This window comes from Cebidichthys violaceus, unplaced genomic scaffold, assembly GCF_023349555.1.
Source record: "Cebidichthys violaceus isolate CVI_PGR_0920_01 unplaced genomic scaffold, fCebVio1.0.p SCAF_13, whole genome shotgun sequence".
Taxonomy (NCBI): domain Eukaryota; kingdom Metazoa; phylum Chordata; class Actinopteri; order Perciformes; family Stichaeidae; genus Cebidichthys; species Cebidichthys violaceus.
Window position 1 is genome coordinate 3912026 of NW_027176296.1, and position 25294 is coordinate 3937319.

A 25294-nucleotide genomic window follows, 5' to 3' on the forward strand; every position below is an offset into this window, starting at 1 on the left:
AAGGTAAAGCATTTTTTCCATGAAACATTATTAAGCAAAAAATACAAAAAATAGAAAAAAAATAAAATCATTACCGTAAGAGTAAAAGTGCGTTAGTTTTCCTGGGGCTGGTGGCAGAACAGCACCAGTGTTACATTGCTGATAAGCAGGAGAATTGGGGGAAGGCGGGTGTGTGTTCAGCATATGACCCTTTACTTACTTTATATTCTCCAGTCGGCTGGAGTCTGGTTTCAGGGTGGTAGAGTGCTTCACCATTTTGTACATTGTGATGACCAGGAAGATGAGATTGAGCTGTCAAAACAGAGTAATGACAATGTTAATACATGAAGATGTATGACGCAAGATTTAGCAGGCACAGAGAACAAAAAACCTGTTAATTTGTCTATAAGTATTAAAAGAGGAGAGCCTTCAAATCTCTGCATGTCCACAGACTAATCCAATAAACATCTATCGTTCCAGCCTGCCTCAGACGGGGCCGACTGGCGCCAAATTTAGTGTCATTCTATATCAATAAGAGCATGGAAATGCATTAAAATCCATCACAGTAAAAAAAAAAAAAAAAAAAAGAAAGAATGAAACAGCAACACAGCAGCAGTCTGGCAAAGTCAGAAGGGAATGAAATGTAGCAGGAGAAATAAGAGACCCTCTTGTTGTACAAAACAACTGCATATCATTTTATGCACATAGTGAAATATTATAAGGTGTAACCAGCGACAAAAGGCTTGAGGGGACATGGTATATTTTGTTCGATTCCTGTGTGTGGACAGATGAAAAAAAGAGAGAAAGAAAGAGGGAGATGGAGTTTGCTTGCTTGCTTTAATGTATTAAATCTTAAGGGAACCAGTGGCACATATCAGGTTGAGACAAGGATACTATGTGCTGTGTTTCAGAGCACATTTATTCGGTACCTTAAAAAATCAATACCGTGATTTAGAGACACAAAGGCTGGTCGGGCCAGCAAAGAGCTGCTCCAAATAATTTACTTCAAAAACATTTATTTTGGGGCAAAGTAGTCCCTGACACAGCATGTACATGCACTCACAGCAGAGGAACCAAACTGTGTTTGTACTGCAAGCCAGGTATGTATAAATAATGCCAAGGAATATCTAAAGAAATTGAAGTGTGTATCGCCAATAGTGCATATCAAAGAATCAGAAACACTGAAAAATACAGCAGCTACTGTGTCAGTGGTATGCGCATACATTTGCAATAACCAAAGCATTCTTTTTTCCAGGTGAGCATTATAAACAGTGTATATCTCAGTGGTATCTTGTTTTCAGAAGAATAAAGCAGATGCTTTGCCAGTATGAGAGCATGAAATAAATGAATGACCTTTGTGTGCTGGACTCAGAGCATTCACTCTTGAACATAAATTGTCCGTGTTCTGGAGCACGCTGCTATCAAAAGACTGCCTGTGATCAATACATCACCCCTCCACATGCAATCAACTCACAGTGCTGCTCACAATAACCCAGGCAGTAAAAAGAGAAGGGGGGGGGGGGAGAAAAAAAAATGAATTGTGAAACCTTCTTTTATACCACAGACAGCACTGAAACTATGTTTTGTTTCGCAGCTATCAGCCATTATTTCTATCAGCCGCCTCTATGAGTCAGACAGTGGGGGAGGGGACGACGGATAGGAGGGCGAGGACTTTTGAAAAACCCTTTCACACAGCCTAGAGTGGTGACATGGATCCAATGAGACAGAGGAGAGGGACACAGTACTTTAAAGTAACACAGCAGCACGGCACATGTTCCCTCCCCCACCGACATGCTCTCACAGCCCTTCCTGGGGGATCCCCTTGCTAGAGCGAAGTTGCTTTGCTTCTATCCTTCACTCTGTCTCTGAATCATCACTGCAAGCCATGCAGAAGCACCTCGCCACACTGGGACTGAGGAGAAAGCTTTTTTTTTTTTTTTTACACTGAAGTGGACTGTGTGTGTACACACTGAACTCTAAATGAACTGCTGGGGATAAAATATTAAAGGTGCAGATGGAGCTGTCCGGATGATAAGAACTGCTCCCGACGTGTCATGATCCAAGAGGCCTTGTGTTGAAGCTATCTCAAGCATACTAATGGCTCCCCCCACCACTCATTACTTCCATGTTCCCCTTTCATGGAGCTAATACCCCCTGTGCCCAGAGACAGGGAAACCTCTGCCAAAGAACAAGAATCTAAATGCCTTCCACCAGCTTTTGTTTTCAGTCAGTATTCAGGGCCTGTTTCAGCCAGGAGCAAAAATAAAAAAACAAACAAACAGGAAAAATAAGAAAAAGGGGAGAAGAAACAAAAGGATGAGGAAAAAAAAGCATGACCACCCTAGGTCAAAAAACGAAGTTATTTGGCACAAACATGGCTTGGGTGGCGGATGGGGATCCAGACATGAGCCAAAGCAGCACTGTTTTCTGTCTTTTTTCTTTTGCTCATGTGCCTTTTCTCCTCCTCTCCCTCTCCCTCATTGACAAGGACAAAGCCAATTTGTAGAGAAACCAGGGTCACGAATGGTGTAGACAAACCTTGCTCCTGCATGCTCCCCCGAGATGCCCCTTTCCACAGTACTTTGTCTTTTTGAGTCAATTGTTGCACAGAATCAGAGGAGCAGTGTGCAATGCCTGAGCCAGTACTGCAAAACCTCATTCCTGTCACACATTAGCTCTGCTACAATACATTAGCTCCTCACAGGGTCATGATTCTATCTCTCCGGTCATCACCACCGGGATCCTGATCATCATTTCCACTGCAGACGCATTCTTCATTCAAATAATTATGGAAGCAACACACGATTGGAAAAAAACGAGGGCCCAATTTAGGCAGAAGAAAACATATTCCTGTGTGGCTGACAGAGCATTTGCTGAGACAGGGAGTAAGATATGTTTGTTTTAATACAATGTTAGCTTTCTCTCAATTATAAGCTCACACATTCAACGTATGGTGCAGAGAGAGAAAAAAATAAATCAATGAAAACAAAAGAGAAACAGGCATTTCAACATTTACTCAAAGACATTCCAATCCAACAAAGACCTCCGTCGGTTCTGTGCACTTCGTCCTCCATTTTTAAACACTACATGGAGTGGCAATGTCTCTTTTTGACAAAACTGTGAAATGCAGTGCAGTGAGCAGATTCATTTTTCATCTATTCTGTTCCAACACAGACAAAGAGCTGTACTATTTCTTTACTTTGAAAGCTGCTAGCGGTCTGCCAATGGTGTGCAGAGACTTGCTGGAATTTGACATGGGTGCCCCCTCTCGCCGCTATATTCTCAGTGTCAGTTTGATGTTCAACAGAGGTCACTGCATCTGTAGATACAGTACCAACCATTATGCCAGATAATGAACACAGTGCTGAACAAATACCACCCGTCCTCCCTGCACAGCGGCAGGACAAGTTTGCAGAGCTTCCTCTTCCCTTCGTGTGCATGAGGGCAAAGCAATACATGGCGTGGTGGGCTGAGAGGATATATCTGAGGAATACCACCTGCTATTTCTTTTTTTTGCGCAGGGAGGGAAGACTCCCTAAGGTCTCATTCTTCTGAGCCTCTCTGATGGAGCGGGAGATAATAATGTCATGACCAGTAAATAATTGCATGGCTCAATGGGACATATGTCATTATGATATGCTATATGTCCTTCACCCCCGACGGTCCTTGACCAAAAAGAGAAGTGCCTTTGCTTTTCTTTTTCTCCACAACCCTGTCACCTGCTATTTACTGTAGGCAGAAAAACACGCAAGGAGGTTGTTGCAGAGGAGGAAAAAAGGAGCTTCAGTATGAGCTGTAAAATACACACCTTAAGGCCATTTTCTCATATTCTTTTGTTCCTTCATATCATAAAAAGTCTAAATGGAAGGCCGTTCGGTGATGCCTGTAATGTGAGACTTCATGGGAATTGTGTGGAAGCGAGGTTAAAGTGGACTAACAAATCCTGATCCTTGTCAGGCGGTAAGAGGCAGAGAGAATTGTCGGATGCCTCGAAATCTGTCTTTGGTGTAAAATTAACCTGTCATCACTGTGGAGCAAAAATCCTGCTGACTTTTCCTTCAGTTCAACCATCTCACTTCCTTTATCTCTCTCCGTCATCTCTTTCATCTCAAACTCTCAGTCCCTTCCTCACTCTGTCAGTGGCAGTATTCAAAGAAAAATAAAACGGCTTACCATGATGATAAAGGTGACAGGTCCTATAAAACTCCATATGAAGTGATTGTCCACACTTAGCCAGCACCTGTAACGAATAAGAAGCACACACTTCAACTTGGGGCAGCATACTGTACATATCATGTCATATTATCCTGTGGCTAAATATTAATGGAAAGAAATTACATTTTTGGTTGCTTGGGCTGATGACATTGAGTGTGAAATTTCTAGTCAATATTTAGCTTGGAGCGCTTTCAAATGCTCCTGTCACAATTAAAACAGTTGTACAAAACAGGGAAGACACAAAGTAGCCCCTCTTGATAGTTGGGTTTTAGCTGAGATTAATCTACGTGAAAGGCTTTTTCGGCACAGTGCTCTTCTCTTTAAGAGAGCATTTACAAACAAGAGGTCACAGGAGGGTCTTTAAGCAGAAAGGCATTAATGTAGCTGCGCCCCCCCCCCCCCTCCCCCTGAAACCACAGTGTTGAGTCTGTCAGCCACTTTCAAATGACATAAAAAATTGAACAGCTGCCCATCCCTGGCAAAAGGAGCTCAAATGTTTCAGTAGCTCCGGGGATGCACGTAAAGCCCTGGCAGAAATGATGAGGAGATTTTTTTTCCCAAACGCTGCCACATACGGTCACAGCAGGTAAGCCCGCACAGTGTAGCATCCAGCGTGTCTGCTCTGCATTTCCAAGGATTTGTTCAGAAAGCTGCACTTACGCTTTCTTGGTCCCGTAGCTCCTGTAGTCGATAGCTGCGGAGACACCGACCACAATGGCAGGGAAGAGGTAACCGGACACGTAGTAGTACTTTTTCCGTGAGTATTCGCTCTCAAAGACCTCCACGAGCATGAGGTACAGCTGGACCCCCTCAAGACACATCCAGGAGAAGGAAGCCAGGAAGAAGAAGTGGAGGATCCCCGCAATGATGGCGCATCCAATCTGAGTGGTAACAATTAGCATAAATAACAATAAATATTAGAAGTAAAAAGAAGAAGAATCGATAACGGTGCAATAACAGTTTCTATAAAATGGGGGGATTTTTTTTATTAACTTGTAGTACAAAAATGATATAAACATGACAAGAGAAATCTCTATAGCACTTTCTTTATTGCAAATTGTATATCATATACCCTATCTTTTATTAAAACCCACTGAAAAGACACCGCTGCTGCCTAAGCCATTCAGTGAAATTGATGAAAAAAGTAATGAATATTCATTCACCACATGGGCTCTGACTACGCACAGGTTTAGCTCTCCATCAGCATGGCAGACATTTAAATGCCATTTGTATTGTAAGGGTAGAGTTAGTAGATTTAATCATAAACCTCAGCTGCACGCAGAAAAACGTTTTTGTTCTTCTCGAGAAAATGTATGTGGAAAAGAAAAAGATAAAAATGTTATGGATGCAGGGTCAGCCATGACACGGTGGCTTTAAGTGAAAGAGGGAAAAAGAGCAGTCAAGTGGAAGACATGGCCCCTTAGTAATCTATATTAATGGTGCTGTCCCGCTCACGTCATGTCGGGTACAAGCAGAGAAGGTTAGAAACAAACAATGCTTAACGCCTCATCCATTTCACTCTGAAAGGGTCTTTTGTTTTGTTTTGGGGGGGAAAGGAGATAAAGTGAGAGAGAATGAATCAAACTCAGATCAATAGGGTGCAATCGTTCCAGCTTACCCTGGGTTCCGTCATATCGATACCAATTAGGAATATTAACTCTGCGATGAAAAGATTAATACACAGGTTCTTGTGGATGGTGTTGCGATCACTCTGCAGGCCCCGGAAGAAGCAGAAGGTGAAGATGCTGATGGTGAGGCAGACGAGGGACACCACGATCCCAACCCGAGTGATGACAGTCAGGAGCAGTTCATGCACTCTGTCGTTAACCTGGAGGAAATAAAAGATAAACGGCAAATTTCAAAATATGTTTGGGAAAAGAAAGACGCCAACATGTTTTTCTTTCAGCTCTGTGAGGAATGTGTGAAAGTGTAGAATGCAATGTGTGTTTTACAAAATGAAGCCTCTAATGAAGAAAGCAGTATGCATGTGTCATCCTCTGAACCTCAATGTGGTTATTGTTATCTCGTAACATTGCTATTTAAACCAAGAAACAAGGATGTTTGGGGGTTTTCGGTTTTCTTATGAAATAGGAAAAAAAGTCTTAAATACTGCAGGTGAGTTTGAAAGACAACTGGAGGACATAAAAAATGGACGTGACATACTGAGATTTCACGGTGCGCCATGAGGATGGCAAAGTTGGTGAGATGGCTGCAGGAGCAGGTGGTGTGTGTTTTATTGGAGTCCAGGAGTTTGCAGCCTTGGGTAGACCAGTAGCCCATCATGCTCCTCTCAGAGTAATTCCAGAAGGAGCAATTGGAGTTGAAGTAGTGCTCCATCTGCAGATAACAAGAGATATGGTTAAGTGTCCAAATAATTGACTGCCTGAAATTGAAGTACATGTAGAACACAGAGGCCATTTACCCCCTACTCATACAAAGCATTTTTCCGCACTGATATGGATGAGGATTTTTCACTTCACAGCTCTTATGAAGCAATTCATATGTTGTATATCATTTGGCACATGCTTGCCAATTCAACCGAACCATAGTTGAGGCCTTAATAACAGAGAAGCATAATTGTTTGACGGCATGTCTTTGGAATTGCACAATTTCTCTGATAAAGAATGGAGTCACGCATGGCCCTCTGGGAACTCTAGTGACAACTTTAAAAGACGAAAGATAATTGGTGCTCCAGTAATTTCATCCTAGATTGTACGGCTAATCTAGGAGTTAATTTCCCCCACTATAAAAGAAAATGGGTATCATTTATATCCCAATGTTGATTAAAGAATTAGTTTTCATTAAGAATTCACTTAGGTTCTAAAGACTCCTTTAATTTGATGTTCAATGACTTAAATAAACTGCCGACTGACCTAGCCAGACATTTACAATTCAAATTGTAGATCTCTGTCTACTCTGGATGTTCCCTCCTGGTGTTTTTTAATATGACCTCTCCATTCACTCTAGCAGGGAGACTCACATCAATGTGCTCCAGGGTAAAAATCACTGGGTCATTGATGAATACGCGGCTGGACTCCTTGTTGATTGAGGCAGCGATGATGTCAGAGTTGACGGCCACCGACACATTGCGACCGTAAGCCTCGTTGGCCATCTTGATGGTGGCGTTTTCTGCGCTGAGGAACTGGCCCAGATTTTTGTAGAGCACAAAGACCAGCTTGGCGACTCCTGTAGACAGAGAAAGACGTAAACCATCGGAGGATAAGAAAAAAAATGGATCAAGCTTCCAGAACAATTTAGACAATGTATGAAGAAAAAAGCTGTGGCGACAAAAAGAGGACTAAAAATATAAACACTCCAATTTATTCCAATGTAATTCCATTCAAAATATTCAACAAAGGAACTGCAAGAATGAGTGAAAGATGAGTGAGAGATAAAGACAGAACGCTTTAAAATCCTCTAATTTTTCAGCCAAATCCACACGGCTTGGAGTTTTTGAGATAAACTCCTTTGTTGCTTACCGACACTAATACAGACTCTTTACCTTTTCACAGAAACAAGAATAAAAGCAAAAGTCAAACACACATATTGAGCTTTTTTTTTAGAGCAGAACTATCTTGACCAAGTTTTTATTTCTTTATTTTCTTTTGGTACGTTTAAGAGAGCTTACCATTCCGACTGTGGAGCTTGACAGTGTTGGCAGACAGCTGGATTGAGATACCGCTCTTGCTGGATTGTGGAAATTTAAAATCCTGGACCTGGCCATCGGTGCTGAGCACATACACATCCAGGACTGCCAGGTGCAAAAAGGCAGAGGATGGGTTGATGGTGAAAGGACAAGAAAAATAGATACTGGTCATTACAGACTGTTTGACTTCGACACAAGGGTATACAAACGAAACAGTGGAGAATATTAAAAGCTTTCGTCCTGATATTTCTACACAAATCTTAGCACAGACTGAAGGACATTTCAATGGCTCAAACGCTGGATCTACACAATGAAAAAAGTCAATCTCAAAGTGATCATTTCATCCTTGTGAGACACTAATAAATATGAATAAAACAGAACTGCAGAGAAAGAAACAACTAAGGAGAAGCCTTCCTTGTATGGTCTAAAAGCAGAAGAAAATGAGAGATGGAGGCTGTGGATAAACAATGTGCTTTTCATGACTCCACAGCAGGCTAATGTTCACATTAATGTATAGAGTTACAAGGTCTAGACGCATACATTTATAAACTAAGCGTGCGCAATCAGAGAATCCAGTCTATTTAATTGTCTGATATTCATCACTTTGTCAGTAAGCGACTCGTTAAACCTAATATGCGTTGTTTTTCTTTTCCCCTGAGGTTTAAACGCTTATTATGAAAACAAAGTCCTTTTTTATGAGGCAGCCTTGTTTTCCTATCACAGGAGTAACCCTCTCAATGAATTGAAAGTAATCAAATTAAATGAGCTTGCATCAATCAAGAACTCTTTGTCATTTGCTTACCACAAACTCTTGTTTACTTACTTATATTGTCGGCAGGAACTTTGACAATGGCCGGTTCCATGAGGTTGTCGGCAAGGACGAAGGCACCTTCCTCCAGAGTATCTAGTAACATGGTGGCGGCGTGCGTTTGCTCCGTGCTGTTCATGTCTTGCCATGACTTCAAGGCCTCTGGTCGCAGAAGGTTATCTACCGTGTCCACAATGGCCTGTGTCAAAGCAGACAAACAAATACACAAACAAACAAAAACAAAGCTACTTGAGTAAAATAAATTAATTTGTTTGTAAGCATAAGCACAGACATGCAGACACTGAAATGGATGAAAGGCTGTGCTGAAGCATCACATCTGTGAGGATTCAAATGAATGTGATGAAAAAAAAAAGAAGAAGAATCTAAAGTGACATTTAGTCTTTGGCTGTATATATGACAAGCTTAATTACAGACAAGTTACAGAATAAGAAAGACATCATTATTGATTCAGTTTCTTTTTCAAGGACACTGCATCAGGGCAGACACTGTATCAGGTCTGTCCAATAGCAGGATATTAAGGAATGGCCTGATTAAAGTCAAATTGCAAAAAGCTGTCCTCAATTAAAACTCTCTAATTGCAAAGCTAACATTTGACCTGCAGTCAGTGTGTCCTCAAGTTCAAATATATGAGTGTGCAAAAAGTCATTAAGTCACTCTGCAAAAATCATTCACAAAAGGACAAGGAAATGTGTGCAAAATAAAACAAAACAATTATATGTCAAATAGTTTAATTGAATTGTATCCTTTGTGCAAACATTTTTCCAGCCTTTCTGCCACATGAACAGCTCAGGACAGACAGAGGATAAATTGGGCGTGGGATCCAGACGATGCCGAGTTTTCCTCAGGAAATAATCAAATCAATGTGTCTAATCTGGTAATCAATGCCGTCGACGGCTGGCGGAAAGGTTGGGGGGCAGCTATAGTGATGTTGCGTCAAGTATGGCAGATGTCAGATACTGCTGACTCAACGATCTCTGTCCCAAATCCTCTCATGCAGTCATTAGTCAAATAAATGCTGTCATTTACATTGACACAACCTCGCTAACACTGTGTTTCCTATGGCAAAAAAAATCTACTTTGACATTACTACGTGACATTAAAAACCAAATGATGAGGAGATGATTTTGGGGAGGTGGTGTAAGCACAAACATGTATATCTTCCCTTTTCCTTCATTCTTTTTATGAACGTACGGCTGTTGACTGGCTAATTAGCTCGATCCATTTTAACACCCTCCCGAAGGAGAGATTCGGATTGAGGGGGGGTGACTTTGTTGGCAGGTGGAGGACACTGATCCCCCTAATGGTTGAGGGATATATATGACCAAAATACTTTTGATGTATGAACCCAACCAGCATTCAAGGAAAGGAATAAAAAAATAGTTTGACCTGACAAACACTATTAACCAGATAGAGCTAAAGATTTGCACCTTTAATTTATGAAACAAATGACTTCTACGACCTAAAACCAATGTCCTTGTTAAACAAGAGCCACAATTTTCACGGTGAAAGGCCAGCTGATCGTCCTTGAAAAAAAGAAAGAAAAAGATTTGAATAAATCCTTCTCCATGAACCTTGGAAGTAGGCTGAAGTTGTGCCAGAAGTGCAGGGGGGGGGGGGGGGCTGCTTCTACAATAAATCACAAGCGAACTGTGTTTGATGCAATATTCAGGAGTGGTTTTTACATTGAATAGAGCTCTCGTATTAAAAGCAAAAAATATAACAGAAAATCCTTCAGCAAATGAATAATGAGAGAGATGTGAGAACAGGTTGTTTGTTTGAGTTGTGGTGTTACGCATCCAGAACGTGCAATCTTGAGTAAACACTTAGAAAACATACAATAGGGAGAAACAGAATGAAAAACAAAATACACCATCGCTGTCGACGCATAGAGGGATGGGAAAGAACACAGAGACATGTAAGGGAGCCACCTCGGTAATTGGACACGACTTCTCTTTGACTTTAGAAAGCACTTTGTGTACGACTGTGTGTAAGGCAATTACTCAAAAAAAAGCAGGAAGCACAGGGAGGAGGGAGTACATGACAGTGCAGAGGGTACATGCTGCTGAACTTGGACTGGGGCATATACAGTAGCACAGGAATGGAGGAGGGGACGGCAGCAAGCAGAGCGGGCAGAGGCATTGCTCCTGTACCTTCATGTACGCCCTGCATGTCCTTTCTCGTTTTTGAAGCTTTTTTATTAGAAAAGAAAAAGAACAGATAAAAAATAGAGACACATCATTTGCAGACGTTCATGAGCTTTGAGTAAAGGCTTTGTGGAAACAAGGCCCTGACTGAGTGGTCGGGATACAAAATTAGTGCTGAATGACTTATCCAGTCACTCCCCCATCTCATGTACCGCTGACCCACTTACCTGGAGGTCGAAGTGCAAAAGTGCTTAAGCTCACCTCTATGACATGCTGTGTTTTCCCCTCAGAGACTCCTGACACATCATAATACTACAAATGTACAAACACTGCCATTAACACAGATCTCTGATACATGCCAGTCTGAAATAACATAACTGATATTTTTTTTTTCATCTTGTCTGTCTGTCTGTCAGCTATGCTGCACTTGAAAAGAGAATGAAAGGAAAGCTACTTTTCATACTACTGCATTGTTTTGGGGCACACTGTAATCCATTCTGCATTCATCATTATAGTGATGCAGCAAGTGAGAATTGGTGAGAGAATGATTTCAGTATTTCTGTTCCATATAGTGTCTTAAGTTATACTGGATTTGTACCTTGTTGAAGCTCCGTCCTGCAGAGTCCTTCTCGCTGGGTCTGAGCTCCTGCAGCTGAGCATCCAGGATGTCCACCAGCTGCTCCATCAGGCGCACCGAGGAGCTGACATCCCCGGCAAAGATGGGGCCTTTGGTGTGCTTGGCTAACTCGTTGGCCAAGTTAGCTGCATTTTCACCGCTGCGGATCTGCAGATAGAATGAAAAACGTTCACAAGAATGCTAGGAGACAGACTTGGAGGGTTACCGTACAGCCCTGTTTCTGACATCAAATCACACTTGAGTGAGTCCTTGAAACGGCAGGTATGAAAAGGGGGTTTAATGTTTTTATTCAGGTAGGAGAAGTTGCCATGACGGCAGTTTTTTTTATTGTGTGGCAAGTAAAAAAAAAAAAAAAGGTGCACAAAGAGCTGCTTGCTTATACTAATGTATACACTCTATGCATGTCTGTCTGTGCTTTATTTCTGCTCATTTGTCTGACATAACTTTCCTTGAACTATCATTTCACCATTATGTTGCCAATCTGCAATTCTAACACATTCTTCACCTTTGCACGTTTAGTTGTTTTCTGAAAACACACATATCAAAGACCTCATATACAGACCTCTTTTATAGCTGACAAATGCAGCTTTCAAGCTCATGTCACTTAGCTTTGCAGCCATCGCTGTAGCAAGGATTTATTTCCATTATTTTGAGTGCGTCCCTCTGTTTTTTTAAGAAACACATTCCACTTCTGCAGAGCGCATACAAACCTTTTGTGCTACTTGGTTGACCCAGTGGGAGGTACAGTTGCTGAGATCAGGGCCCTTTGGGTGCCAGGCCCCAGTGGAAAGGACACACAAATAAGAGGCTGTGCCTGACAGGGAAAACAAGAACAGAATAGTCAACTTTAATCAAGTCAAATCAAATTAGAAAATGAAGCCAGAGAATGTTGGCTCGTTTGTGTGCACACAGAAATATCCGCCCTGAAGGATATTTTGTTTTTCTCACAGTGCTAATCTGGTAATACTGTCTGGATGCTGTCAAAGGACAAATTAAATTGAAATTGTTGGATACAGTAAACTCCAAACATGCTAAGTCATCAATATTGTTTCTGAATATTTTTCAACAGCTCTCTCCTGTTTTTGCAACAAAGTGCCAACAATTCTTTCCCCGTCCTAATTATCCCTGTGCCTGATGAACTCGGAGCTAACACGATTTCACACACAATCAAATGAGGGATGCACGTCTCCATGCGAGCTCTGCAGGAGAAGCAGATGAACCTGCTCCTCTGCAAAGCAGCCGTTACAGATTGCTGAATCATGTTTTGACCTAGAATGGCACAGCTAAAACCTAATACCATTATAAACAGTCTTACACTGATTCCCTGAACACCTACGTCAACTGATGCTCGTTATAGATAAAAAAAGGTTGCATGCAAGATTATCAGACACATCTCACAAACTCTAACAAGGGATGCTCTCTTGGGACACCTCGGGTCATATTGAAAGCAGAAAGCACACGGCCCAGCGGTGAGAGGGAGCCCTGTTTACCTCGTGTTCCCTTGGGGCAAGGTCGCTCCACGAGCATGCCCCTCTGGGTCTGAGGCCACACTATGTCTCTTTTCTCGGTGGCCTCGCAGAAGCGCTCGGGTAAAGGGAAGGACTCGAGGGGCGGAGGGGAAGTAGTCTGTGGAATCACAGGAGGCGGCCTGGGTGCTCCCCTGCTGCCCTCCTTGAGCCCTGTTGTGGTGGTAGTGTTGGCCACACCCCAGTGCGCTGTGGTTGTTGTGGTGGTGGTTGTAGTTTTCTGAGGCTGAGGGGACGTGGTGACTTCTGAGAGTGGTGGAGCTGTGAAGAGACAGAGGGTACAGAGCCGTCACATGTTGTGGAGTCAAGTGAGGAGAACATTATCGGCTCCGTGATTTATGGAATTGGATTCTCTCTAGGACTGCATTATGAAAACATGATGCAGTTTGACCTGCGGTTGCTGTGTGAGGTCAGCTAATTAGTGTGACAACCCTGGGGTGCATTATGTTGACTGTATGAAGTATGTTGCTTTGGCAGGTATTCAAACCTTGACCTTCTAGTGGGCAGATGCCCTCATGTACCACTAAACCTTAAAGCTATCCCCTGTAACTTACATTCATATCTTTTCTTTTCCTCAACTTGTTCAACAATGTCATGCTTATAAATCCAAGGATCCTGTTGTGTAAATTGCTGCTAAGTGCTTTGTGCAACAAGCGTATTTACATTCCCGTTGACTATGGCTTTTCCAAGGCACTCAGTCTGCAATGAACAAGACAATAATTACAGTAACATCCTCCTGCCTGGCAATCATTCTTGCCTGGGAGATTTTTGTGGCATGGCTGATTAAATTTCACTAACACAGAACCTGTATATGTAGCCACGGTGCCTGAACATTCATTTTACAGTTCTTTCTTGCTACAACTCATACTCTGATAAAGCAGGTGTGCAGTAACTCATGCAATGCCTCGGGCAAAAACAATATGTTTCAGTCCTGGGAAAGAGGAAATAGTGCACTCTTTATATTTAACATGAGCCACTAAGGAAAAACTATGAAGACATTTTTTATGTGATACACCAGAGAAGTGTAGGCTACACTGCAATTACATTTCATAAAAGTTGAACACAAGAGAGTGTCATAGATGAAATGTTCATAAACACTAACTATTTGATATAAATCTGCTCCACATCTACAAGTAAAAACTAACAAAAGATGACCCCCCTCTGTTGGTTGAATTCAAAAGGATGAGCTATATCAATCGAAAGAGCTCCGATTGGAATGCAACGTGCACACTGAATCTAATCGCATTTGAGTTCTTTGATTTCCTCCATTAGGCTGCCTGTAGAGCATGCAGAGAATGTGAAGAGGTGCAGTTACACTGCTTGAGCCGAGCACAGTCGTCCTCAGTAGAACAGCCGACATTGGAGAGACAGAGCGAAAGAGAGCAGGGAGTCAGGGGCAGGGCAGGGGAAATGGAGAAGGAGAGAGGGATGATGGAGGCGCACATAGAAGACGATGACAGGAAGATTCAGGAACAATGGGGCTGAGCTGGAGACAGTTTCTGTCTTCCAGTGGATTGGGGGAAAGGCAGCCAGACCCCAGGCAGCAACACCTCTATATCTATTGCCTCCATTGGATAATGGGTCTTGCTGATAGCACACACACACACACACACACACACACACACACACACACACACACACACACACACACACACACACACACACCATCACTACAATCACCACAGGCCCCACGGTGTGGATGAGAGGCTTCAGCACAGTTGAGCTGGAGGGAAATCACCTTTGAGGCTGGCTGCTACCTGTGGCGAATTAGGCTGTATTGACCAGAGGAGATGACTCTGTGCTCCCTCCTGTTGGGGGCTTTAGAACTCTCCACACACACACACACACACACACACACACACACACACACACACACACACACACACACACACACACACACACACACACACACACACACACACACACACACACACACACACACACACAACTCACAAACACATGCACAAAACACACACCGGTGACATGAAGGTGTACACAGCTGACTGGCTTCACCTCAGCCTCCTCAGCCTCCTCAGCTCTTGTCCCTCCTCCCCTACCTTTATCCTTTTACTCAACACAGTGAAATTCTCGGCTGCACGGCCTGTCACAGCGCTTGAGAGACAACCTGTGCTTAGTGTCCTTTCAGCACTAGCATTTAGCTGGCTGGGAGAAATGCCTGTCTCTATTCTGCACCAATACCGTTTTATTGCTATACCCCTTATTTTTTTCATGACTCACTGAGAAGACCCAGAGGTGGAAGAAATAGTCAAGCGAAAAAGAAAAAAAAGCGTTGCAAATTTCCGGTCAAGCATACTACAGCGATTAATGTTGAAGCTCGGCCTTAAGAAAATGAATGTGTCGACATATTGTGTAAATAACTATATCATTCTTTTTTAAACATCTGGGTCTGGGTTGCTTGGCAAACTTCCAGGAGATTCCCAAGAAACTGTGGGGCCCTTTATAGGTTTCTCTTTTCCAAAGTATGAAAGATGATGAGATAAGATTCCAGTCTCTGTGAATGGGGAGTTTAGAATGACGACAGAAATAAAATGAAAATGAATCGCTGCTCGACAGCATGATTTAAGATAAAAGGCTCGCAACTCCAGACGATAAATCAAAGAGGCATCTGCTGTAATCCAAGCGCATTCCTTTAGCATGTCAACTAACAACTGTATCTTGTCTACACCCCTCATTCAAGAGGGCTGCTTGTCATGGCTCGCTGGGATGTTGAGCCGCATGCTCTAGTTACAACATGTACAATTAAACCTCTTTGATGTTTTTATTTATTTCTTTGCTACCTGCTATCAGCGGGGATGATTAATGTTTGTTAATACGAGGCTAGAACTAATGCGTTTGGCTCTCCTAAAGCCTTCCATTGGAGAGGGATTGCCCCGTAGCAAACTGGATGGGTTTGGTTTTGGGAAAGTGGTGTGGGCTGGATTTGCTGAGCCAATGTCTGTGCTGCACGAGACAGAAAAGCATCGCTAAAAATGTTTTTTCTCAGTGAGCACCGTCATAGAATAAAGCTATACGTTAAAGAGCTTCATTAACAAGAACTATTATGAAAAGGACATAAGTAAAAGAGCTAAAATAATCCTGTCGGGAGTTTTATTCCATGTCTATGATGCAAACTAATCCTCTTTCCTGTGTGAAAAAGAGGCTAATGTGAATGTAGGCTATACTTCCCAGGGATATTCGTGCATAAACAATGCAGCCTCTCTGACCACTACTGCTCCTGTTTACGTAGCGTGTCAGCCCGTAATCCTGCCAGCGACACAATAATCTTATTACCTTTATGCCATAGCTTGGTTTAATTTGATCCAATGAGAGCTGGGAGGAATTAACCCAGAGGTATTAAAAAAGGACACTCCTCTCAGGCAGTCACTTCTTCACAGAGATGTCTAAGTGGATAAGTTTATAAGCAGCCACTGTGAGGGATGGGTATTGATCTGTTGGTAGTGCTGCAGCAGCCTTTTCCATACATTTTGTGATTCATATCATGGACCAAATATTTCTGTTTTCCACTGTGGCAACACATGCCTCCTACCACTGAATGCCTTCCCCGTGCAATATTCCTTTGATAACGACAAAAGAAGCAAAATCCCATGTTTGGGCTATATAGCAAAAACCAGGACAGGATCCTTGATTATTATGTCTCTGCTGCACTCAGCCCAAGGGGGAACCTTCAATTAGCTGTCACAGAGTGTGAACGCATAGAGTGATATTCTCCAAAGTACCGCCAATAGTCGGGACAGACTTATTCATAACCTCTTTGTGAGATTCGACGCCCACACTTTGTTGCACTTGAATGTATCTCAGCGGTTCTGTTATTACCGCTGGGGTTATAGGTCTGGGATTGATGACAGACAATGAGACAGGAATCCAGGGGAGGAAAAGGCGAGAGGAGCACGGCTTGCCGAGTATTGTCAGAGCATATGCATACACATACTGTAAGCACTCAGGAACACCCACGCTCACACACGCTCGGAGCCCAGATGAGACTTTACCAGGACTCCGTAGTCATGCCGGGGTGACAAATGAAAACCGACGGCGTGTGTGTCTTTTATATTATGCTTAATGACTTCACTTTCAGTAGGCACCGCATGGATGTTCATCAGGGTAATGTTTCATACACATTACCAGGTGCTGTTTATCTTGCGAGGGAGGGGAAAAAAGGGTAAGGGAACACACATTTAGCATTTGTTTCAGCTAATTTGCCACGCAAAAAGTTAAAAGAATTATTAGATCTCACTTGTCCCCTGCTCTGTCATGGAATAATCTCATAATGATGTGAAGCGAGGCTGCTTAGGGGATTTACGTCTTTGTTCCCATTTTGTAGGAGACTTACTCTTTCCTATGGTAAAAAAAAATCCTGTCTTTTGTACACTGTGAAATGCTGCTCCTGGGTGGCAATCACCTCCTAATGGAAGAGGAATCGGGAAAGTTAACAAGTCAGTTGAAACTCAAACAATTCAAAGTCTGTTTCTGCCATCAGAAGGGGGCCACGCTCAGGGAACCAAGGGAATCTAGTAGATGGAAAATAAATGAATAACCCATCAGCTTTCATGTCATTCAGCACGGAGCGCAGGTTAATTGAAATATGGTGTTGAACTGCGAAAAAAAGTGTAAATTATTTCCTCTGCTAATGCTGTGGCTGAAATATCTCAATTTCAAACATGCATTTCACTCAGCCCTCTGGATGCAGCCTCGCTGCTGAGTTCATATGGAAATTGAGGTATTCTTAAGTATGAAATAGTGTGATGATTTATAATACGTTTGCGAAGCATTTTGATATCTACCAATAATAACAATAATACACAAAGGAAATTGGATTACACGTCTTTCAGTCTGCACTGCATTTGTAGCTGTGCAGTGGAACACGATGTATGATTGCTTGTGTGCCAGCAGTAAATATCAAGAAAGCTGAGTGAAAATTCATATAATTTCCCATGAGTCATGTCCATGAGAGGGTGTGTACAGTATATGTCCATGTCTTAGGGAACAAAACCTAATAGCTGGCTTATGTTATTTACTGCTGTCGCCAATATTTCGCTTTCCCTCAATACAAACACATTGATTCATATGGACAAAGGTAGGCAGGCAGAGTGCACTCCCACACAGGCGAGCGCTTGCACAGACAAGCTTATAAACACATGTACACATTCATATACACCCTCACACAGAATGACACCAAAGTATAGAGAACAGACACAGCAGCTGCCAGACTACAGCCTGCTTTTTTTTTCTCCTCCTTGCAGCTTTCTCTGTACTGTACGTGCCTCAAATTTCAAGCATTAACTCTAAGTGTGCCGAGTAGACTGATATTTAATGCCTTGCGCACAGGAGGATGTCTATTTCAGAGGCGCTCATATACACACACATAGATACACAAACATAAGCATACATCCACACACAAACACACACGCACACATTAACACAGCTGTGTAACACAAAAAGCATGCACACCCACATAAACACAGATTAGAGAAACACACATAGACACAACAATCAGGCCTGTGTGAAATAAATCTCCTCAAAGGCGTGTGTCAGGGAGTGATGGGGGACCATTGTGATGTCTAAGTAATAATTCTTTTAATACGCCTTGTTTCACAGTCAGACTGTAATCAAACAAGAGACTGTGGATCCCCTTGGCTATTGGGCTCAGTGTACCCATAATCACACACCCTCCTCGCTCTTTTATGTAAAACAACTCTTTGTGACATTCTAAATCATAACCCCGGGTTTGCTGTTGCCCACATACTTGTATGCTGTCAGCGCAACCTTGTACAGTAGTTGTACATCAGTGGATAAGACTTTCCAGGAGAAGTGGTGACTAGCAGCTAGGGAATATGAGAAAACATTTTCTTGAGGTGTGCTTTTGAATAAACAGTGAAATGTTCCTCCTTGTCCGGCAACAACTGGCCCTCGTGTCTTACGAGGAGCGGCAGAGATCGTGATCAGATTTCAGAAGAAACAGGTGACCTCCTGACCTCATGTACTGAACGGCCACCAGACACCGGGTGGTTAAGTAATATCCCACGATGTAATATCAGAGAGGTGGCGAACAAGACTGTAAATCCCCATCGTGGGACTTCCCCCCTTTTTATCGCCCCAGTTAAATTCACCCTTATATCGTAACCAAGAATGAGACCAGTGGGTCACGAAGTAGAGGGAATAACGTCACAGTGTGTCATAAAATTGCGGTTAAAAACAGCTACATGGGAGGAATAAAGAAGGGAAGCTGGCATATAGGGAGATCCTGTGGTCCGGCAGTAAAGAAGGGGGCCTTTAGATAAAAATACACTCCTCAATACTGCCCTTCCAACCCAGAAATTCCACATTATCAGTAAGACGGACAAATTTTTGGGATTTAGGGACGCCTTTAAGTGCTATGACAACATAAGGGAAATCCTGAGTTAACCTGACACGGCTACCAACACACAGGTTTAAGACAATAAGTCACTTCTGGGGCTTTTGCCGGGCTGTTTTCTGCAGATTGTTGTGTACAGTGAGGTGTTTGATTTGGTCTGATTTTGGCTGGTCAGGCTTGTGTAGTTAGTCAACATTGGTGTGATCCTGAAAACAGCCAACAGGAGTTTGGGTGAACAGCAAAGAAATGTGAGAAGGAAGCAGAGAGAAGTTGTTTATCACAATGGCTTTCACTCAAATAGGTGCAATCACCACTTAGGCAAAATAAGCTTCATGCTAAATTGTTCAATGGAATAATGTCACTTAAATCTAAATACTGTTATAAAGTGTTCCCCCAGTGGGCCAATATTTCTGAAAGACATCACTGGGGAGTGTGTGATCCCCGATCTTCGTGTACGCGAAGGCCATCTTTGTCCTCGTGCCGTGTGTGTACGGTTTCCCAGAAGGCACAGCAAAGGATTTACTCAAATCCTGTCATTTAGTGTGCACGGCTCTCGTCGGGCATGATTTGAACAGTCTTTAGCCTGACTTCTGGAGGGAAGCCACACAGACGCATATATGTGTAGACACGCACGCACACAAATGCAAATATCCAGATTCAAGGCACAGTTCATGGATGATCGTGGAGGAGGACTACGGAAAAAACAGTGGGAGTCGACAGGCAGAAGAAGGGTAAAAGAAAAATCAGAGACAGACTGAAACAGCAAGACTGAACGCGATAGAGAGATAGTGAAAGAGAGAGACAATGAGATGGAAGCAGACGGGGGAAAAAAACAACGAGAATATGACAGGAGGACAGAAAAACAAAAACAAAAAGTGTGATTTTCCACATCAATACAGTCTTCTTTCACACCGCTGCGTCCACTTGGGCAGCTGACAGGGGGTCGGGGAGAGGGAACGGGGGGGTTATTGTCAAGGCAAACAAACAAATTGGCCGTTTTTAACACATCCTGATCCCTGCTCCTGCACCGCTGGTGAGCATGTAGGAGGAAAAAGTCTCTGCCATTTTACCAGAGCACCTCAGATGGCTGTGAAAGCTTGATGTTGACGTTTAAAGTACCCATACCTTTCCTCCTCTCTCCGCTTTCTCAGCTTTCTCTCTAAATGTTGCCATGCACAAGTTGACCTCTATGTAAGCACAGCAGAAGACAGGAATGAATCATAGTGGTGCTTATTAGTGAGATGTATATTCATCAGACTATAAGAGGAAGGCTCTCTGGGGTGACTGCTAATGCATGCGACTCACAGGCATCTGTAACAGCTGAGCATTTCTGCATTGCAAAGCACTTTCATAGGACACAAACTACAGGGCATTGTTTTGACCACATGCAGAGTTGTGTAAGCTAATTGGCAAGTCGCGTCAGTGAGCCCTACCTTATAATTTCAAACAAATTGGGTCATTCTCTTCCTTACGACCCCCACTCGTAAATGTATAATTTGAGGGTGCAGCAAAGATTGAAATTGTATGCAAATGTATTGACGTTTCAACAATTAAAGAGGAGGTCTTGATTTGTGTGGGTGTTAACTGCAGCGCTGGGGGCTTTTATACGGAAGTGATTCAGAATCTAATTTTACGACAGGGGATAAATAAAAGGTTTCCGAGGCTCACCTGTGTCCCATTGAGGCAGCAAATAGAGTCTGTTTGTGCATACTTCTGCTAAGAAATAGATTTTGATATGCTTACTCAGTGGTTTGAGGAAAGATATCAGAGCTTGGCATGAATAAACGGTCCATAGAAATGGGGGCATAATGAGCTTTCTCTGGAAATACCTCATTTAAATCAATTTAATCATCTCACTTACAAGATGCAACAAAGGAACATATCTCTTCATGAGTTTTTGTATGCAAAAAGTAAAAACCGGCATGGAGCCATTGTTAAATGAGTGGATTATGGTGCTGCTGGTCAAAGCCAAGAGTGGGACTTACTGACCCATTTAATGTCCACTTCAAGTGAAGCCGCATGTTGGATGTGACTCCATCCACTCCCCCATAATCCTACAAGAGATGATCTTGCCTCGATTGGATTTGACAAGAACTCAACTGTCTGTCACACAGGGTCCCAACATCACTTTGATGTGATTGCATTCCATGACGGAGTGAATCATGTAACAGAGTTGTTTGCGTACTTGAGAAGTTTTGGAAAAAGGGAGAAGAACGCACAATGGACAATGTGCATGCTTTGAAATTCAAAGAAAGATCTGTGGTTAAATTAAAAACAGACAGATCCTTGTGTTTTCTATGAAGGAAAAAGAAAACTACAAGTCAACCACTAACACAGCTCTAGCATCTACATTAATAATAAGCCATGTTCTGTTGTACAAACACTGTGCTAAGCTTTCACAGGTGCTTGCAATTATTTGGGCAAATCTGCAATGTTCTTTTTATTTATTTTTTTTTTTTTCCTTAGTGCTGCGCAAAACACGTACCTTCAACTTTTAACACTCCAAAAGCATTCTGATAGCTTGTTTCGGGACCCAGTGAAGCAGGCACTGAAACGAGCATCAAGATATCACAGAGAGGGCATCTAGTGACAGCCAGGAAAAAGTGCCATCATTTATGTGTCAACATCGGCCATGTGGGAGGACAAGTTTATTGACATCTTGATGATCATCCTGGACCATTCTCCCTCGCATTCATCGACTGCAACTCAACATACATTAGTCAGCAGCAGGGCCAGCCTCGTGTCTCGTTTGTCAAGAAAAGAGAACGTAGACCTTGTTGATGTTAAAATAAAGATGTGCGAATACAGAAGCCCCGAGGAGCTAATGCAGGACGTCAGGCAGTGTGTGTTTCTCAACATAATCTAAAGGAAGGGAAGTGGGTTCCTTTGGGTGCTTGGGGGGTCTGACTGTGTGAATAAACACTTAAAACACTTTAGTAAGGTATGTTTTTCACACACACACACACACACACGCACGCACGCACGCACGCACACACACACACACACAATAACCGTAATGTTGTCTTATTTAAGGGCGGATCCCGTTAAAGCCTCTGATTTCTGTATCAGTAATCAGTGTCCATTCAGCAAATGAATAAATCAATTGAGCAAGCAGCCTGTCTATACACAGATTATTCCAAGAATCCATGAAAGCTAAACTGAAAATAAATGCTGTTGTGGAGGCTGTTGCTTGACTGCTTAACAATCAGTTTACTGTGTATAAACACATGATTACATGTGAAGACATGCTCCAATTTTATATATTTATTGGATGTCAGAAAAGGTGATATAATGAACACTTTTAAAGCAGCTGTCTGCAAATGCAAGGCACTTCTTAGAATCAGCTCATTTGAATTCACTCTGTGTGACATTATGTTTTGTGCAGGAATAAAATACACCTAGGCTGCAGCGTATTCCTCAACTGCTCCAAATGTACTTATGATATGCAAATATTTAATTTAAAAAAAACGGTCTAGTATCTGTCTTATTGACAGTGGAGATACTTCAAACATGTTATTCAGAGTTGGAAAAATAAATAACTAAAATAGTTTTATCTTGTTCCCCATGATTTTTGCAGTATTCTACTCAATGCCACCTCTGCATATTAAGTTTGCTTTCCAACCTGGATTAGGTTCTTTGTTACAGTAAAGCTTGCATTGGTCTGGCTAGATTGATGCTGTTCCACCGTCTGAACCCGATTTAGCAGCCCTATCAATACAAAAGTGGACGAGCAAACACGTAATAAATATTGAGCTCCCGGATAATCTGTGCAAAAGTTGCTTGACCTCTGTGGCTCATCACTGACTGCGTTGAGCATTATGTGGATTTAGGACTCCGGGTGTGGAGGGGATTAGGATAATTACTGTTATTATATTCTCAGGGTAAGGACTATTGCAGGCCTATGCTAGCCTCCCCTCAGCTCTTGACAGCTAAATTAAAAACATACGCTGCTGATGTGACCCTGGATGATTGATCCTTCTCCCTTGTGTCTACCATCTCGTTCTCTCTTAAACAGAACCTTGAATCCTTACAGTCTGCCTACAGAGTGTAAAGTACTCTTTTTTTTTTTAATGACCAATGGAGATTTGAAGTTTCAGTATCACTTGGGGAATGATCTAACCTTGCCCCAGGCCAGACTTTGCACCTGTCCGGGCACGTATGTTTCCAGAGGTGAAAGTATATCTCTCTCTTCCCGTCATACTCTCTCTAAAAAAGCGATGTGCTAGCAGGGGTCCCTTGAGCATTAACACCAGGGACTCAGGGAATGCCAGGATGTTAAACCTCCCCAAATTCCCTAGATACTGATCCCTTATGATATGGTAACTGGCTTCGAGGTGTTGTTTACCACAGAGCCCCACTCACTTCACCCCCCGAGATGCTTTCCTACACTCCAAAGCTTCCGTAACATATCTAGCACATATTAGATTCTAAATTAAAAATCAGTCAGCTGTGACACTTGATACATAGATGAGGAATACCAGAGGAATATCAAAGCACACTTGACAGCGACTAAAATCCCGATTTCAGGGATGCAATTTAACAATACAATGTGATTGGGGTCTGGGTTCTTACCATGTGCTGGATCAGGTGGCCCAAACTCCAGGTTGTATCTCAGGATGTAAAAATTATTCCACACATAGAGCTGGTTATCTCGCGGATTGTATTCCACAGCTGCAATGTACTGGTACTGGTTGGGAAAGTGGATATCAACGTATTCCCCACGGTTCTGTTTGGTATTGTAAATGTAGTCGATCAGGCTCTTGCTGACCTCACTTTCATTGTCTTCATAGGTGGAGCGGACCACATACAGTACTCCACAAACCATGAAGGCATTGGAGGCTGAGCGCTTATCATAGGTCGTGTCCCAGGTAGCCTCAAATCGTAGCGTGTAGGGGTTCAACTGGCTGATTACGATCATGCCGTTGTTCTGCTCGGTGGCATAGATCACCCACAGCCCATTCTCATCTACTGCCAGGTCAATGTCTGTTTTACCACCCCACTTGTAGGGCGACGTGTCGTGGTAGTTGGCATTATTGATGATCGCCTCACCACTTTTGATTCGAGTCCGCAGGTCAAACTTCACAATGTTGCGGGTGCGCTCCTTGTTGAAAAACACGGCGCCATCGTAGACCACAAATCCAGTCCCATCCACCCGGTGGGGCAGCTTGTAGGTGATGGTTTGTCGGGCATTCTGGAAGTCATCCAGGGAGGAATACTCAATGAGAGTGTCTGTCCTATAAGGAGTCCAAGGCATGAAGTAGATTTTGTCGCCAGCCTGCAGGGGGTCTTTGCACCAGGCACCAGCTTGTTGCTCCGCTTCAAATAGAAAGGAAGGATCACCGACAGCTTTCAGAGTCCCAGGACAAAGAAAAACTAGCAATGGGAGAAGAGTAGAATAAGAAATAGACACAGGTTAACATGTGCAAATTAAACCACACAAAATTGCATGTAATGTCCATATTATCTCTAATGTCTTCATTTTGTTTTACAGGTTGTCCACGAGGAGTAAGGACAGACACACATTAAAGAGTGGCCAAAACACAACTAACATCTATAGCCAATATTCACAAGCAGAATAACGATTTTGGTTTTGTGCATAGAAAGAAAAAAAGGAATAGAAAAGTTATTATTATGCATTATGTTTAAATATATAAAGTAGTGTGAAACAAAAAGAAGCTTGGCCTCATAGACATTTACTGTTGGGAGTAGAACACAAATGAGGGGAAATAGAACAGAAACAAAACTTAACAAAACAATTGGTCCTGTAAACAAAAAAAAATGCAGCCAACTAAAGTCACTTGGCAACAGACGGGAGAGGTTATGAGAGAGCAGGAGTCAGCACAGTCTGCAAAATGTTTGCGTGTACTTAGATGTGTCTAGGTTACGCCACTTATTCTACTCTAGATACCTGAGAGGCTTGTCATTATGAAGTGGTGCAAATGTCACAA

The 25294-nt window shown here is 42.6% G+C and overlaps 1 protein-coding gene across 22 annotated transcripts in view; it reads right to left on the minus strand.

The window, feature by feature from the left end:
- The window catches only part of adgrl2a (adhesion G protein-coupled receptor L2a), a 93273-nt gene that overhangs the window by 10691 nt on the left and 57288 nt on the right, over positions 1-25294 (minus strand). For 18 of the 22 annotated variants that reach the window (XM_068707446.1, XM_068707445.1, XM_068707439.1 and 15 more), the window contains 13 exons: positions 23919-24719; positions 12941-13237; positions 12161-12264; positions 11412-11597; positions 10820-10858; positions 8664-8847; positions 7823-7945; positions 7175-7380; positions 6358-6531; positions 5813-6022; positions 4855-5075; positions 4153-4219; positions 200-291 (listed from right to left, as the gene is read on the minus strand). In XM_068707446.1, the coding sequence (XP_068563547.1) occupies positions 200-291; positions 4153-4219; positions 4855-5075; positions 5813-6022; positions 6358-6531; positions 7175-7380; positions 7823-7945; positions 8664-8847; positions 10820-10858; positions 11412-11597; positions 12161-12264; positions 12941-13237; positions 23919-24719 (2704 nt within the window). The remainder of the gene's footprint in view (positions 1-199; positions 292-4152; positions 4220-4854; positions 5076-5812; positions 6023-6357; positions 6532-7174; positions 7381-7822; positions 7946-8663; positions 8848-10819; positions 10859-11411; positions 11598-12160; positions 12265-12940; positions 13238-23918; positions 24720-25294) is intronic. The other 4 variants (XM_068707449.1, XM_068707444.1, XM_068707443.1 and 1 more) reach the window with 1 other exon arrangement.